Genomic DNA, 13,886 nt, shown 5'->3' with positions numbered 1-13,886 from the left:
GTGAAACCGCGGCAGAGAGGGGCTCCGGAGTGGGTGGGGGGCCAGCCCCAGTCACCCCCTGGAGCAGCCACGGGCTGCAGGGGCCTTGCCCGGTGGCTCGCCTGCATCAGCTGCACGGCCTGTAGGAGGCAGCGCCAGGGAGGCGGCTGGAGGTTGTCACCCGGGGAGTCCGGGGCTCGGGCTCATTAGAGTGCCTCCTATTGGGACCTGGAAGGTGGTGAGCCCGGACCCCCAGGGGAGCCCAGGGGGGGAGCCTCTGGCTCTGTCCCTGCCATAGACCATCCCAGTGGAAGACCTCCTGAGGGGTGAGTTCCTGGGCAGCAGTTGGGAAGATTCCAGAAAGATCAGCTCCCCGAGGTGGGAGGGGAGCCAGGGCTCTGGGCATCCAGCTGGCCCGGACCAGCTCTTCATGGGAATCGCAGGAGCCTGCCAGGGCTGTTCCTAGAGGTACAGGGCACACCTCCAGGCCTGCTGCCTGCAACAGGAGGGGCCCACAGGCCACCTATGCCCCTCGGCAGGATGCAGGTGGTGTGCTCCAGGTGGGCCTGAGGGTGGGGTAGAGAAACTGTGGGGACCAGCCCATCCCTGGGGATGGAAATCGTGAGTGTCTCTAGCCCTAGGGCTAATTAGGTGAGAGGATGAGGTCAGAGATGTCACTAAGACCCTGGGACTGACCAGTGTATGCAGGGACAGGTGGGAGCCCCCAGCCTCTGTCCCCTTTCTCTCCAGTCTCCCACCTGCGTTCCCATGGGCCACACCCACCGCAAGCCCCCCGGGGTGGGAGCCCATTGATGCAGGCCCTAGGGTCAGCCCGGGACACGGAGCAAGGCGGGAAAGACAGAGGGAAAGCCCAGATGCCCAGCTCCCCGCCTGAACACCCCCGCCCCCCCAGGAAGGCTCGGGTGCACACGTTCAGGGCTCCTCGACAGCAGGGCCAGGAGAGGTGGCGCCGTGGGAGGTGCCCTTCTGGGGGCCCTGACTATGCATCCCAGCAGCGTGGCCCAGGCAGGCCATGACCTCCCTTAGCCTGACTTGGAAACCTCACCATGTCATACCCTGCCAGGGGCTTGCTGTGGCCCCCAGGGTGTGGCCCAGCCCGCCCTCCAGCTCCATTTTGCATCTTTCTCTCTGGGGTTCTGCTGGGCTTGGCCTTCTCTCTTTCAGTTCCTTCGGACTCACCCACTCTTCCCCCACAGACCTTTTTTGCACCAGCAGCTGGCCCGGAGGCTCATCTTTTCTGCCCCGTGACCCATCTGTCGTGCAGACCTCAGGCCATTACCACTTCCTGGGGACACTTGCCAGCTGCAGCCCATGCCCACTTCCCTGTGGCACTGCAGGTGGCCGTTATCAGTCAGGGTTCTTGAGGGAAACAGACCCTACAGAATAGGCGTACACATATTCAGGAATTGGCTTAAGTGTTGTGGGACTGGCAACTTCAAAATCCATAGGGCTGGATGGCAGGCTGTAAACTCAGGCAGGATTAGATTTCTCTGTTACGGTGCTGAGATGAAATTCCCTCTCCTGGAAGCCTCTGTTTCCTTCGCACCTAGGGCCTTCAACTGATTAGATGAGGCCCACCCACATTTTGGAGGATAATCTCCTTTACTTCATGGCAACCACATCTATAAAAATGCCTTCATGGCCACACCTAGACTAGCGTTTGACCAAGCATCCGGGTGCCATGGCCGAGCTGAGTCGACTCATGGATGTGATCCATCTCAGCCTTTCTTAATTCTTCGTGTGATTCCTGAATCATCTCAGCCTCTGCCCCCACTCTGTTAGGTTAAGTTTCCTGAGGGCAAGGGTGAAGGTCATCTACTTTCTCTAACTGTTGTTTTGTGCAGTGCTTGACAGAGCGGCTGCTGCACAGCAGGTGCCCCGTAATCGTTGTGTAAGAGAATCAAAGGGAGAGAGAATCCGTGGCGGGAGTGGCGGGGTGCAAATCAGAGTGAGGTGTCCATCTGGTGCACGGTAACTGCGCCTGACAAGTGTTCTGCTTCGCACAGGCCTCGCCTTCATTCTGAACCCTGCCCCTACCCCCCAATGCATACACATGCTTCCTAGTTTCTCAGATGTACGCTGAGGCCGGGGCGAGGTGAAATTTCCCCAATATTAATGTCGATAACAGCTCTCATTTCCTGAAGGTCAGGATCGTTCTGGACACTTTCTATATCCACAAACCCTCAGCACTGATTCTCATGCATATTATATATATTCAGTATTCTAGGTGACATTTTTATAACGTGGAGGCTACATGTTATAGTCTGTTTGGAAAGTGACCGTCCGTGCTAACCACGTATGCATTAATTTTTTCTCTCTCTCTCTCTCTCTTTTTTTAAGTTTTTATTTATTTATTAACAAGAGACACACACAGAGAGGCAGAGACACAGGCAGAGGGAGAAACGCTTCTTGCAGGGAGCCCGATGTAGGACTCAATCCCAGGACCCTGGGGTCACGCCCTGAACCAAAGGCAGACGCTCAGCTGCTGGGCCACCCAGGCGTCCCAAATTTTTTCCTCGTAACTGAGTCTAGGGTGAGCACAGGCTGGCATTGTCGTCTCATTGTAGAGGAGGCCCAGAGATGCGGACTGACCTAAAGTCCTGAGGTGGCTCCGTGTCACTGCCAATCGCGGCGTTGCCGCCCCCGCGTGGGGGCTGTGTCCTTCGTCCCCTGTCCCCTGGGAGGCTCAGGAAGGAGCGAGGCCCCAGGGTCAGCACACCTGCTGGCTGGGTTAATCAGAAACCCAATATTTACTCTGGGAGGAGAGAAGCTGCTGCTCCCCACTCTGCAGTGTCAGGGGAGCCTGTCACCCCTATTTACCCTACGGCCTGGGGACCTCCTCTCAGGCCTCACCTCACCGTGGCTGGGTTTCTCTTGGGTGATGTTTTGGTCTGGGAACAGGGTCCAATTGCAGCATGGCTGGCCTGTCTCCCCACCCCCACTCCTGGGGAGCAGTGAGGCACTGAGGGCGTCCAGGTCTGGGCTGGGCCATGGGGATACGGCTGCCAGCTTTGTGGCTGACTCAGAGTGGGTGGAGCTGAGCTGGAGGGAGCCCACCGGGGACCGAGCCAGACAAGCAGGGAGGGCCTGAGCTGGGGCCCCTGCTGATCCCATCAGTACTGGCCAGTGGGGCTCCTCACCTCTCCTGCAGTTCAGATGCCAGGCTCAGGGCAGGGCGGGCCCCTGGACACCACTCTCTGGCCTCTGTCTCACCTGCAACCCCTCTTCATAACCTGCCAGCAGAGGGTCTCGGACAGGGAACTCGATGGGGCCTCTGTTCCTGCCTCTGAAAGATGGAGGTGATCCCCGGTACCTGTCGTGGGGCTCTGGCAACTGGATCGACTGCTTAGAATAGGGCCTGCCAGAGAGAACACCCTACTACTTACTGTTAATGGAGTAACTACAGCCCTACAGCCACCTCAGGGGCAAGGGTGGTTTCGACCCCATATTTATACAGACCAGGGACTCGAGGCTCAGGCGGCCCACGTACCATCCCCGGGATCACACTGCCAGGGGCTCCCGGCCCTCGGATTGTTCTGCAGGGCCTCACCCCTGGCTGCAGCAGCTGGACCAGCTCCCAGACCTCTCCACCTCGGCCTCTGCTGGCTCTTGCTCTGTGTAGGCTCAGACGCCTCCTGAGCTCCTTCCATGGGAAGCGAGCGTGCAAATAGCCACGCCAGGGGCAGCTGCGTGAACAGAGCCAGGCACGTCTTGGAATCTGAGGCCTGGGCCTCCTCTCAACGCTGGCGCCCCATCTCTTGTCAGTGAACAAGTCATTTCCCCTCTCTGAGCTCAACCTCTACATCTGCCAGAAGAAATGGGGCTGAGGGGCCCCTGGGTGGCTCAGGGATTGAGTGTCCACCTTTGGCTCAGGTTGTGATTCTGGGGTCCTGGGTCCCACATCAGGCTCCCAGCATGGAGCCTGCTTCTCCCTCTGCCTATGTCTCTGCTTCTCTCTCTGGGTCTCTCATGAATAAATAAATAAATTCTAAAAAAAAAAAGAAAGAAAGAAAGAAAAAGAAATAGGGCTGAAAGGTAAGGGTGAAGGTGTTGGGCTCCATGTGAGAAAACAGAACCCACTGCAGTAATAATGCTTAGGGAGCACTTGGGATGTGCCAAGTTCTGCTCCACACACTTGACTTCCATGGCCTCATGTTTTTCTTGCTCCAACCCAGGGAGGTAGGTCCCCTTCTTATCCACATGCTGTGGACAAAGAAACTGAGGCAGAAACTTTAAGCAGCAGGATTGGATTCAGGGCATCTGGTGCTTGCAAAGTTGTTGGAAAGGTGGCAGGAGGGGAGTCCTTATCCTACTGCTGGAGGCCGAGGTCCAGAGGCCAGGAAATTACAGGAAGCCAAGTGCAAAAGCCAGCCCAAAGGTGAGGGAGGCGGGTGGTTCTGGGTCTGATGCTCTGACCATGCCACCGCCTCCACCGCCGTGGGAAGGACAGCCCTGCCTCCCTTTTGGCTGTCCATCGATTATTGGCTCTAGAGCCCTAAGGGCAGGGGAAGCTGGGACATGTGGATTCCAGACTTTTAGACCCTAACGTAGAGGAGAAGTCACAGAGGAGGGAGGGAAGAGTCCTCGCTCCAGTAGACTATCCAGCCCAGGAGGCCTTGGAAGCAGCAAGAAACAGGAGGATGCCCTACTGCGCTCATGTGCAGGCAAGGTTGATACTCTGAGCACTAACCTTTGCACAGAGAATTTGGGCCACTTGACCTGCAGGCTCTCAGAGGTCATGGCCAGTAGTACCAGAAGCAGTCCAGTCCCTCAAGGGATGGAAGCAGGTAATGGAACAAGTTGGGATCATCATTTTCATAACACCCCTCGGTGGTTCTTTCATGTCTGATTTCATGTGTTTTTTTTTTTTTAAGATTTTATTTATGTATTTGAGAGAAAGCAGAGCTAGAGGGAGAGCACAGGTGGTAGGGGGTGGGGGGACAGAGGCAGAGGGAGAAGCAGACTCCCCGCTGAGCAGGGAGCCCGATGTGGGACTCCATCCAAGGACTGTGGGATGGTGACCCAAGTTGAAGGCAGACCCTCAACCGACGGAGCCACCTAGATGCCCCTCATTTGTTCTTTTAAATAATTACTAGGAAGGCAAGTCAGGGGTTCTGCTGGATTTTTTTTTTTAATGAGGGCCTGGACCTTGGAGAGGACAGAGAATTGACATTTATAATGGGCCAACTCTGTGCCAAAGATTGGCCGGTCGCTTCTGTGCAGATCTTTTTAACCCACCACAACCCTCCGTGTGGACCCTAGTAGTCCCACTTCTTGGATTCAGGAGCCAGTATCAGAGCAATGAAGCACCTTTCCCATGAGCACAGAGCCAGAAATGGGAGGAATTGGGACTTGAACCCGGGTCTTCTGACAACTGTTGACCGTGACCCACTAGCAGGTGCCTCATAGAAGCAGATTAGGTGGGTTCCAGGTGTCCGGTGAACAGGCCAGGGCTGGAGAGCAGTTCAGGGAAGAATGGATCTTCTTTGCTAGAAAGCCTGGAGCCCTTGACCAGTCCGTTCTGATTCCGTGCCACCCTGGGCCACCATGTGAAGCAGCCAGGACATCGTGGGACCCGGTTTTCAATGATCGGAAGGAAGGCTCATGGATGCTAAATCCCCGTAACTACTCATCATGTTCTCGGGGTACGTTGAGCTGGGAAGTCGTCCTCGCTGTGTGTCCTGAAGCTGGTGTGTGTGTTGAGGCAAAGTGAAAGCAGATGGAGCCGGGGGCGGGGAGCTGGTGGCAGACCAAGGGCTGCAGCTGCGGCCCTCTGCCTGTTGATTTGCTGCCTTCCCTCCCACCATCTGCTCGCTTGGCTTGGTGTGAAGAGATTTGATTTGCATGGCACCTCTGGGGCGTCTCTGGGCCCCGCCCTCTTCTCCAGATTTTTCCAAGCTCCTAACACACCCAGGACTCTGTGCCAGGCACCAGGCATCTAGAGAGGCAGAGGAAATGCACTGTGGCCTCCACTTCCAGCAGTGGCAGAGGCTTGTGGACCATTTCTCCTAGCAAGGACTATTAAAGCTGAATGAGCTAGAAATCCAGCTCTTTGGAGGCATTAAGAGAACAGCCAAGGCAGCTAGCACTTGAGAGGTGAAGATCCCTGGGAGGAGGGAGATGGATGGGCTGACCCCGGTACTCCTGCTGCCTTCCTGCTTGAAGGATGTGCTGACTCGTAGGAGGCTCCAGAAGCAAGCAGAGAACAGCAGCTTGGTGTGGGGCCATCTCACATGGCTGGGAATAAAGCAAATTAAATAAAAATTAAAAATAGAACTCAGGGGGCAGCTAGGTGGCTCAGGTGGTTAAGCATCTGCCTTCAGCTCATGTCATGATCTCAGGGTCCTGGGATTGAGCCCTGTGTCCAGCTCTCTGCTCAGCGAAGAGTCTGCTTCTCCCTTTCCTTCTCCTCCTCTCCATGCTTGTGCTCTCTCTCTCTCTCTCTCTCAAATAAATAGGTAAAATCTTTAAAAAAAAATAGAACTCAGGATCTCCAGGTCAGCCCAAATCTAAGCAACCAAGAACCTAGAGCAAAGGGAACCACAGAGAAAACAGGGATGATTCTGCACCCCTTCTTCCTTCTGAAGCATTCGCCAGTATTCCAGGTGCTTGGGAGCAGAGCCTGAGAAACCAAGCTGCGAATAGCAGCTGAGAGATGAAGAGGCCAGACCCAGCTTTTGATAACCTCACGGTGCAGGGGAGGCAGGAATCGGGAGCTGAGAGCATGCAAGGAGGAGGCGCCTTGGTGGGCATCCCAGCTACCCTTTGAGAAGGGCTGTAAGTGGGGGCAAGCCAGAAAGAACCAGTCACTGTGAACACTGAAGCGTGGCCCCAGTCAATCCCGGTCACCACCTGGATCAAAGTAATGTGCCTGTGCCCTACCTGCCCACCAGGAGGCACGCGTTCCCCTCTGAGTAAGGACGGCTCGCTCCAGAGCCTCTGTGCTTTTGGCACACACAGTATGCACCATTACCAGGCGTGCCAGGAGACAGAACCAAGTGATCCAAGAGAGATAAAGAGAGAAAATAGACAATAGAAATAGACCCACAGGTTATCCAAACGTCACAAGGTGCAGACATCGTCTTTAACTGTGATGAATACTTGCAGGAAGATGGACAAGATGGGGAATGTCAGCTGCAATGACCTAGCGCTTATAAAAATTTTGCTCATATGGAAATTCTAGAACTGAAAAATACAATAATTCAAATGAATGTAATACCTTAATTCACACAGCGAAGGAGGATGTGAACAGGGCAGTATCCACCTCAAGAAATTGTTAAGATGACAGATTTCAAGCCCAAAGGAATGACAGGAAAATGACAAGATAATGAAGATGAGAGCAGATATTAATGAAATAGCATGTTGGGTGTCGGCACCTAGAAAGATCCGGAGAGACAGCCTGGGTGGCTCAGTCGGTTGGGTGTCTGTCTTTGACTCAGGTCATGGTCCCGGGATCACACATTGGGCTCCCTGCTCAGTGGGGAGTCTGCTTCTCCCTCTCCCTGTGCCCCTCCCTCTGTTGCTGTGCTCTCTCTCTCTTGCTCTCTGTCTCAAATAAATAAAATCCTTAAAAAAAAAAAAAAAGATCTGGAAGAGGGAATCAGAAGCCTGGGTCAGAGTGCTGGCTCTGTCACCATCTTGCTGTGTGACCTTAGAGAAGTCACTTGCCTTCTCTGAGCCGCAGTTTCCTACGTCAGAGAAATAAGCATAATTATCCATTTTGCCCCGTCGGTGTGAGGATCACACGGAGGACGGTTGCAGCCCCTCTTCATTAGACGTGCTGATGTTACCAGCAACCCTCGTGCAGAGGCCGAGGAGGGCATCCCAGCCTGGGGAGAAGCGTGCACTTGGACAGGCATGAACTACACTTTCAGAAACCCGTACTGTTCACCCACCTGGTGTTCCAAGCATTTCAAACGCCTCATCTGTCAGTGGCTGGTCATTAGCAGCGTCTCCCCATTGCCAGGTGGGTTTATCTTTGTTAGGGACCCACTTTTAGAGAAATCTTGACGTTCTGGGTCCTTGAAAGGGCACGAACGTGCTTCGACACCGTGTGGGTCACCCCGCTAGTGTGTCACTGGCATTCTCTGGTGCCTCCTCCAGGAGAGGCGTACCTTGGAGATAGCGTGGGCCGGGTCCCAGACCGCCGCGGTGAAGGTGGCGGTGGTAAGGCAGTGAGTCAAATGAATTTCCTGGTTTCCCAGTGCTGAGTTGCATGTATACCATAGGAGTCTATTCAATGTGCAATAGCATTTTATATCTTTAAGAATCATGATGGAGGGATGCCTGGGTGGCTCAGCGGTTGAGCATCTGCCTTCGGCTCAGGGCATGACCCCGGGGTCCCGGGATCGAGTCCCACATCGGGCTTCCTGCAAGGAGCCTGCTCCTCCCTCTGCCTGTGTCTCTGCCTCTCTCTCTGTGTCTCTCATGAATAAATGAATGAAATCTTAAAAAAAAAAAAAAAAGAATCAAGATAGATACCTTAATTTGAAAATACCTCTTTGCGGAAGAGTGCTAACCATCATCTGAGCTTTCAGCCCATCATAATCACCGGTCGCAGATCATCTTAGCAAACTACTTAGCAAATGTAGTAATGAAAAAGTCAAAAGTATCAGGAGAATTACCAAAGTGTCGCACGGAGATGCGAAGTGAGCAAGTGCTGTTGGCAGGCTGGCACCCATAGACTTGCACGATGCAGGCTGGCCGTGGAACCTTCCATCTGTAACAAGTGCAGTGTCCGCAGAGCACGAGAAACAGGGAATGGCTTGTCCCTAGTGTGTGGCTGCAGAGGACAGCCACTCTGCAGGTGGGACGGGGAGCTGCGTCCTCCCCACACCCTGTTTTTTTTTTTTTTTTTCCAGGAGGGGGTTGGCCGGCCTCCCTCACTGCACACTTGGCATCTTGGCTTTAGGTCCCATGTCCGGGAGCCGGGCTGGCACTCCCCCATGTGTCGCAGGCTGCTTCGCTTACTGGAGCACAGCAAAGTCACGCATTCCTTGTTTCTTCCCTGGGGCCAGGGAAGGGGGTGGAAGGGTGTTCTCGCTTTTCCACTGCAGCTTATGCCAGGGCTTCGGAAAGCACTAATTGATACCAGCACGGAAGCCTCTGCCGGGAGGTGGGATCCAAACACGTGCTCTGGCCTCCGAGACGTGCCTGCCGGGACGCGCTGCGTGGACGGGAGGAGGGTGTCGGGGTTCCCCTGCTTCTGCAGCCCAGCCTTGCCCTCTCAGCCCACCCCAGCATCAGTGTAGACCATGAGGACCTCCCTCATGGAGCCAGGCCGTCGCCGGGCACCTGACCTCTCATTCAGGATTTTATTTGGTCCGCATGGTTCAACAGCTCTATTTAAGCGACCTTGGCTCTGCCCTTGGCACCGGGTACAGAGTCAGTGAGCGTCCTGGGCCGTGCTCGTCACCAAGACAAATGCAGTGAGAATGTGTCGCTCCTCTGCTCAGACCCTGCAGCGGGTCCCCATGTCATTCAGAGCAAACTTAGTCTTGCCAATGGCTTCCACTCCACCCCACACATGCCTGCTTCTCTCCTTCACGTCGATCCAGGGGTACCAGCCTCCTTTCTCCCAAAGCCACCAGGGCGTTGCAGGTGCCTAGGAAGCTCCCACCTTAGACTCTTTCACAATGTGTCCCAACCCCCTGTCCCAGAGCCTGGCACATCACCGGGCCCTAGGAAATAACGTAGTGAGTGAATCAGATGATCCGACAGACTTTGCCTGGTTGATGGCCCAGAAAAGTGGACAAAACCTGTGTTATCACCCCCATTTTCTAGGTGAAGAAATGGTTCAAAGAGAGCAGGTGACTTGTTCACAGTCACACAGAGAATGGGTGGGACAGCCTGAGAATCAGAGTCTTCTGACTCTTGGGCTTTGCTTTTCTGCTCGGATTGCTCCTCTGACCTGTTGGTCCTTGCCTTTCCTCATTCCTTCATGCCACCCATGCGCCAGGGGACAGGGGCCCAAACATAACTGAGATGGAGTTCCTATCCTCACGGAGCTCCCAGCCCAGGGAGGAGATAGATAAGTGTAAACAGTGCAGGTGGAGCAGAACCACGATACTGTGGAAGCCAGGAAGGGACTCTGCTCCTGCCAGGAGTGGGCAGGCCTTCCTCCAGACGTGAGCACCCGCTGATCCCTGAAGAATGAGCAAGAGTCAAGCAGGGTGGGATGGGCTTTCTGCACAGTGGGGTCAGCCTGGGGTCAGTCACATTGCTTTAAGTTATGAGTAATCTGCTTTACACAATAAAAGAGATGTATTACTATCTCATGTTATTGAAAAGTTGAGGTGTCGCGTGGGCTGCAGGTATGGCTAGATCAGGGATTCAGCACCACTTGTCTCAGCTCTGTTCAGCTGTACCCTCTTCCACATGAGCTGCTGAAATGGCCTGACTTTTGTATACCAGACCAAACAGCCTGAGCGAATAAAGTCTCTGCCCTCCCTGCAAGTCAGGGGTTTCAGAAGTGTGATTGGATGAATTAGCGCACATACCCATCCCAGGTCCGAGAGGGCGGGGAATCTCTGCCAGCCACGTTAAATCAGAGCCCGCCCTTGAGGATCAGCAGGTTGATCTCACTCCGGAGCCAGAGCTGCTTCTTCCTGGAGGAGCAGGGGGTGGCTGGAAGGGACAACTCTGAACACGTTAGGTTATAAACACGAGTCAGGTTGTCTTGAACAGTGAAATGGAGCAGTAGGCGAATCAAGATGCCCTTGCCAACTGAGCTGAAGAGTTGAGGAAGCTGGGAGAGGCTGTAGCATGTTGCTACATATTGGATGTCTCCAGAGGGCACAATGGATTTAACCTGATTTTTAAGCATCCCCTCCCCACGCCCTGCCCCCCCCCCCACTTTCCTACCAAAAGGCAATCAATAACCCTTCAACTGTCACTTTCCTAGAAAAAAAAAATGGATCCTGCTCGTGGACATCTACATATCGAGGATGGGAACAAATTGACAGGGCGGTGATTAGGTCGGGGACGAGGGACACATTCTGAGCAAAGACCAGAGTCGTCATGCTCATGTGAAGAGATGTGACCACCACAAAGCCAGTGCAGTCTAGGGGGTGGGGGGCTTGTGTGGCGGGCATCTGAAGAGTCCCTGTTTGCTTTCTTTGATGAAAATATACCCTCCCACCCCCACTTCTGTATCTTCTTCCTACTGTAGACCCGTGACAGACAGGGTGTCGCTTCCAGAGCAGAGCCCCTCCAGGCACGGGGAATCAGAGGCCCGTGAATTGGGATTCAGGTCCTGCTTCCCCCTTTCCCCATGACCTTGGGCAAGTCATTTCACCTCCTTGAATGTCAGTTTATTCTGAGCACAAAATGGGGAACCCCAATCAGGCTGGCAGTATGCAAGGAGGACGGTTGCAGGAAGTTGCTGTATATGAATGGTTTTTACCATCGCATCTGGTTTTTAGTGGATCACCCAAGAATATTTATCCATGCATTGATAGAGGAAAAGCTTAGCAATTGCCCAATAGATCCCAGAAGCTCGGCATGTAGCATCTTATCTTATCTTTATAACCATTTGTAAGTGGAGGTGTTGTTTTCCCATTTTACAGAGGAAGATTGACCTGACTTCCCAAGACCATACATCTGGTAAACCGGAACCTGCACCTGCGCCATCTCAAGCCTACTCTGGAGGCCCGAGGCTAATTGGCAGAGTTTGAGGGCTGAGGTGGGCAGAAGCGTACAGTCCTTGATGGAATTCAAACCCCAAAAGGGAGTGACGGAGAAAGAAAGTAGCATGTCCTTGGCCTGTGCTGAGCCATCGCTGTGTGCATTGCACCCTACGTGCACGCTTGACTCATTCCACAGACTTCGTTTGAATGCTTAAATGTACCTGGTTCTGGTTGGGGGAAAGATGGTGGGGCGACTCCTGTGTCCCTTAGCAACCTTGCAGAATGGGCGTAGACATCCCAGTATAGACACGCACACACCAAGGCCCAAGAGGGTAAAGAGATGGTCCATTGCCACCCACCGCATTGGCCTGACCCCAGAACAAGCTGACAGAGCTCATCCTGGAGGAGGTGGTGAGAGGGAAATGGTGTTTTAGAGCAAACTAATAGAATTTCATCCTGTTTTCTTCCTCCTTTTCTGTACAGATGACAGACAACCCTCAGTGCCTTCATCGGGCGGGCTGCTTACCTGCACATCCCTGGTGACAGCATGGGAAAGACCGCTTCTAATTAAGCGTCATCACACATCACCCTTTTCCGGAGGAAGAGAGGCAAAGACAGCTCCCCTCTATCCTGCACTGTGAACCTTCCTCCGAGGTCCTCCCCTCACCCCCGAGAGTCCTTGCCCTGTCACCAAGATTAATTACCCCTCAACCCCTTTGGATGGCAAAGGCAGTCATTTTATTAAGTTTGATTAAAGCTTCAAGAGACATTGCCGGATGTTTCAGGACTGCTGACAAAGCAGCCTGCTTGTTTCCTGAAAAGACCAATTATATGCAAGAAGCGTCAGCCCCACTCCCCGAGGGGTCCACTTAGCCTCCGACCACCACAGGGTGATGTCCAGCGCACCGGTGTGGCCATCACCTGGCGGGAGTGAGGTCGGCCGTAGCAGGTCTGGAGGCCCCCCTGCGAGTCCCTGCCTCACCCTGTGACTGAGCCTCTCGTCTCTGGGAATTTTGTTCCAAATTCCCCGTCTACCAGGTGTGATTTCCTCCAGCCCCACCAGCCCTGGGAGGCGCCCATCCAGAGAGCAGAGATGGTGACCATGAGAAAGAGGACTCTCAAAGTGCTCACCCTCCTCGTCCTCTTCATCTTCCTCACCTCCTTCTTCCTGAATTACTCCCACACCATGGTGACCACCACCTGGTTTCCCAAGCAGATGGTTGTCGAGCTCTCAGAGAACTTTAAGAAGTTCATGAAATACACTCACAGGCCTTGCACCTGTGCCCGCTGCATCGGGCAGCAGAGGGTCTCGGCCTGGTTCGATGAGAGGTTCAACCGGTCCATGCAGCCGCTGCTGACCGCCCAGAACGCCCTCTTGGAGGAGGACACCTACAGCTGGTGGCTGGTGAGAGCCGGGGCTGGGTGTGGGGCTGGGGCCCAGCGGGGCGGGCGTGCCGAGTGCGGGGAGGGGTGCACCTGGGGCCCTGCCGGGCGCTTAGCCAGATTTGGGATATTGGAGTGCATTCATTCATTCAACAATGATTTATCGAGGATCTGCTACATGTAAATCAGTGCAGAGCGCTCCGTATTCGTTTGTGGGGTCTGCTGGAGCCGACTGCCGCAAACTGGGTGCCTTGAAACAACAGACGCATCTGCCTGCCTCCATCTCCACCTGACCCTCTCTTCTGGGTCTCTCTGCATCTCTGGTCTCTCTCTGCCTTTCTGTGCAAGGCCACCGGTTACTCCGTTCAGGGCGCCCTAAATTCCAGGTGATCTCATCTCGAGATCCTTTTATTTTTTTTAAAGATTTTATTTATTTATCCATGAGAGACACAGAAGGAGAGAGAGGCAGAGACACAGGCAGAGGGAGAAGCAGGCTCCCTGCGGGGGATCCCAGGACCCCAAGATCACTCCTTGAGCCAAAGGCCGACAGATGCTCAACTACTGAGTCACCGAGGTGCCCCCATCTTCAGATCCTTAACTCAACAATCTCTGTAAAGTGCCTTTCCCACAAGGTCCCATTCACAGGTTCCGGGAGTTGGGGCTTGGACCTACCTTTGTGGAGGCTACTGGCTCCACTCGCTGCAGATGTTGAGATGCAAAAAAGAAACAAGGTCCTTACCCTCATGGAACTGGCTGAGAGAGAGAGTTAAGAAACCAAGAAGACAGGCTCAGGTGGAAATGCCTTGGGGAAGGTCAGATGAGGTTTGTGATAGAGAGAAGCTGGGGTTGGGGACCTCTGAACATGGGGCCATCAGG

The 13,886-nt window shown here is 54.1% G+C and overlaps 1 protein-coding gene across 17 annotated transcripts in view; it reads left to right on the top strand.

Moving 5' to 3' along the window:
- ST3GAL1 (ST3 beta-galactoside alpha-2,3-sialyltransferase 1) overlaps nucleotides 1-13,886 on the top strand; it is a 97,333-nt gene that overhangs the window by 66,037 nt on the left and 17,410 nt on the right. For 11 of the 17 annotated variants that reach the window (XM_072774588.1, XM_072774591.1, XM_072774587.1 and 8 more), the window contains 2 exons: nucleotides 11,568-11,683; nucleotides 12,111-13,032. In XM_072774588.1, coding sequence (XP_072630689.1) covers nucleotides 12,721-13,032 — 312 coding nt within the window. In that variant the 5' untranslated portion in view covers nucleotides 11,568-11,683; nucleotides 12,111-12,720. Of the gene's footprint in view, nucleotides 1-5,493; nucleotides 5,646-7,757; nucleotides 7,967-11,567; nucleotides 11,684-12,110; nucleotides 13,033-13,886 lie in introns of those variants that run through there. The other 6 variants (XM_072774592.1, XM_072774581.1, XM_072774589.1 and 3 more) reach the window with 4 other exon arrangements.

This window comes from Canis lupus, chromosome 14 (assembly GCF_048164855.1).
Source record: "Canis lupus baileyi chromosome 14, mCanLup2.hap1, whole genome shotgun sequence".
NCBI lineage: Eukaryota > Metazoa > Chordata > Mammalia > Carnivora > Canidae > Canis > Canis lupus.
Note: the sequence above shows the minus strand (reverse complement) of the source record. Positions and strands in the feature narration are given on the sequence as shown.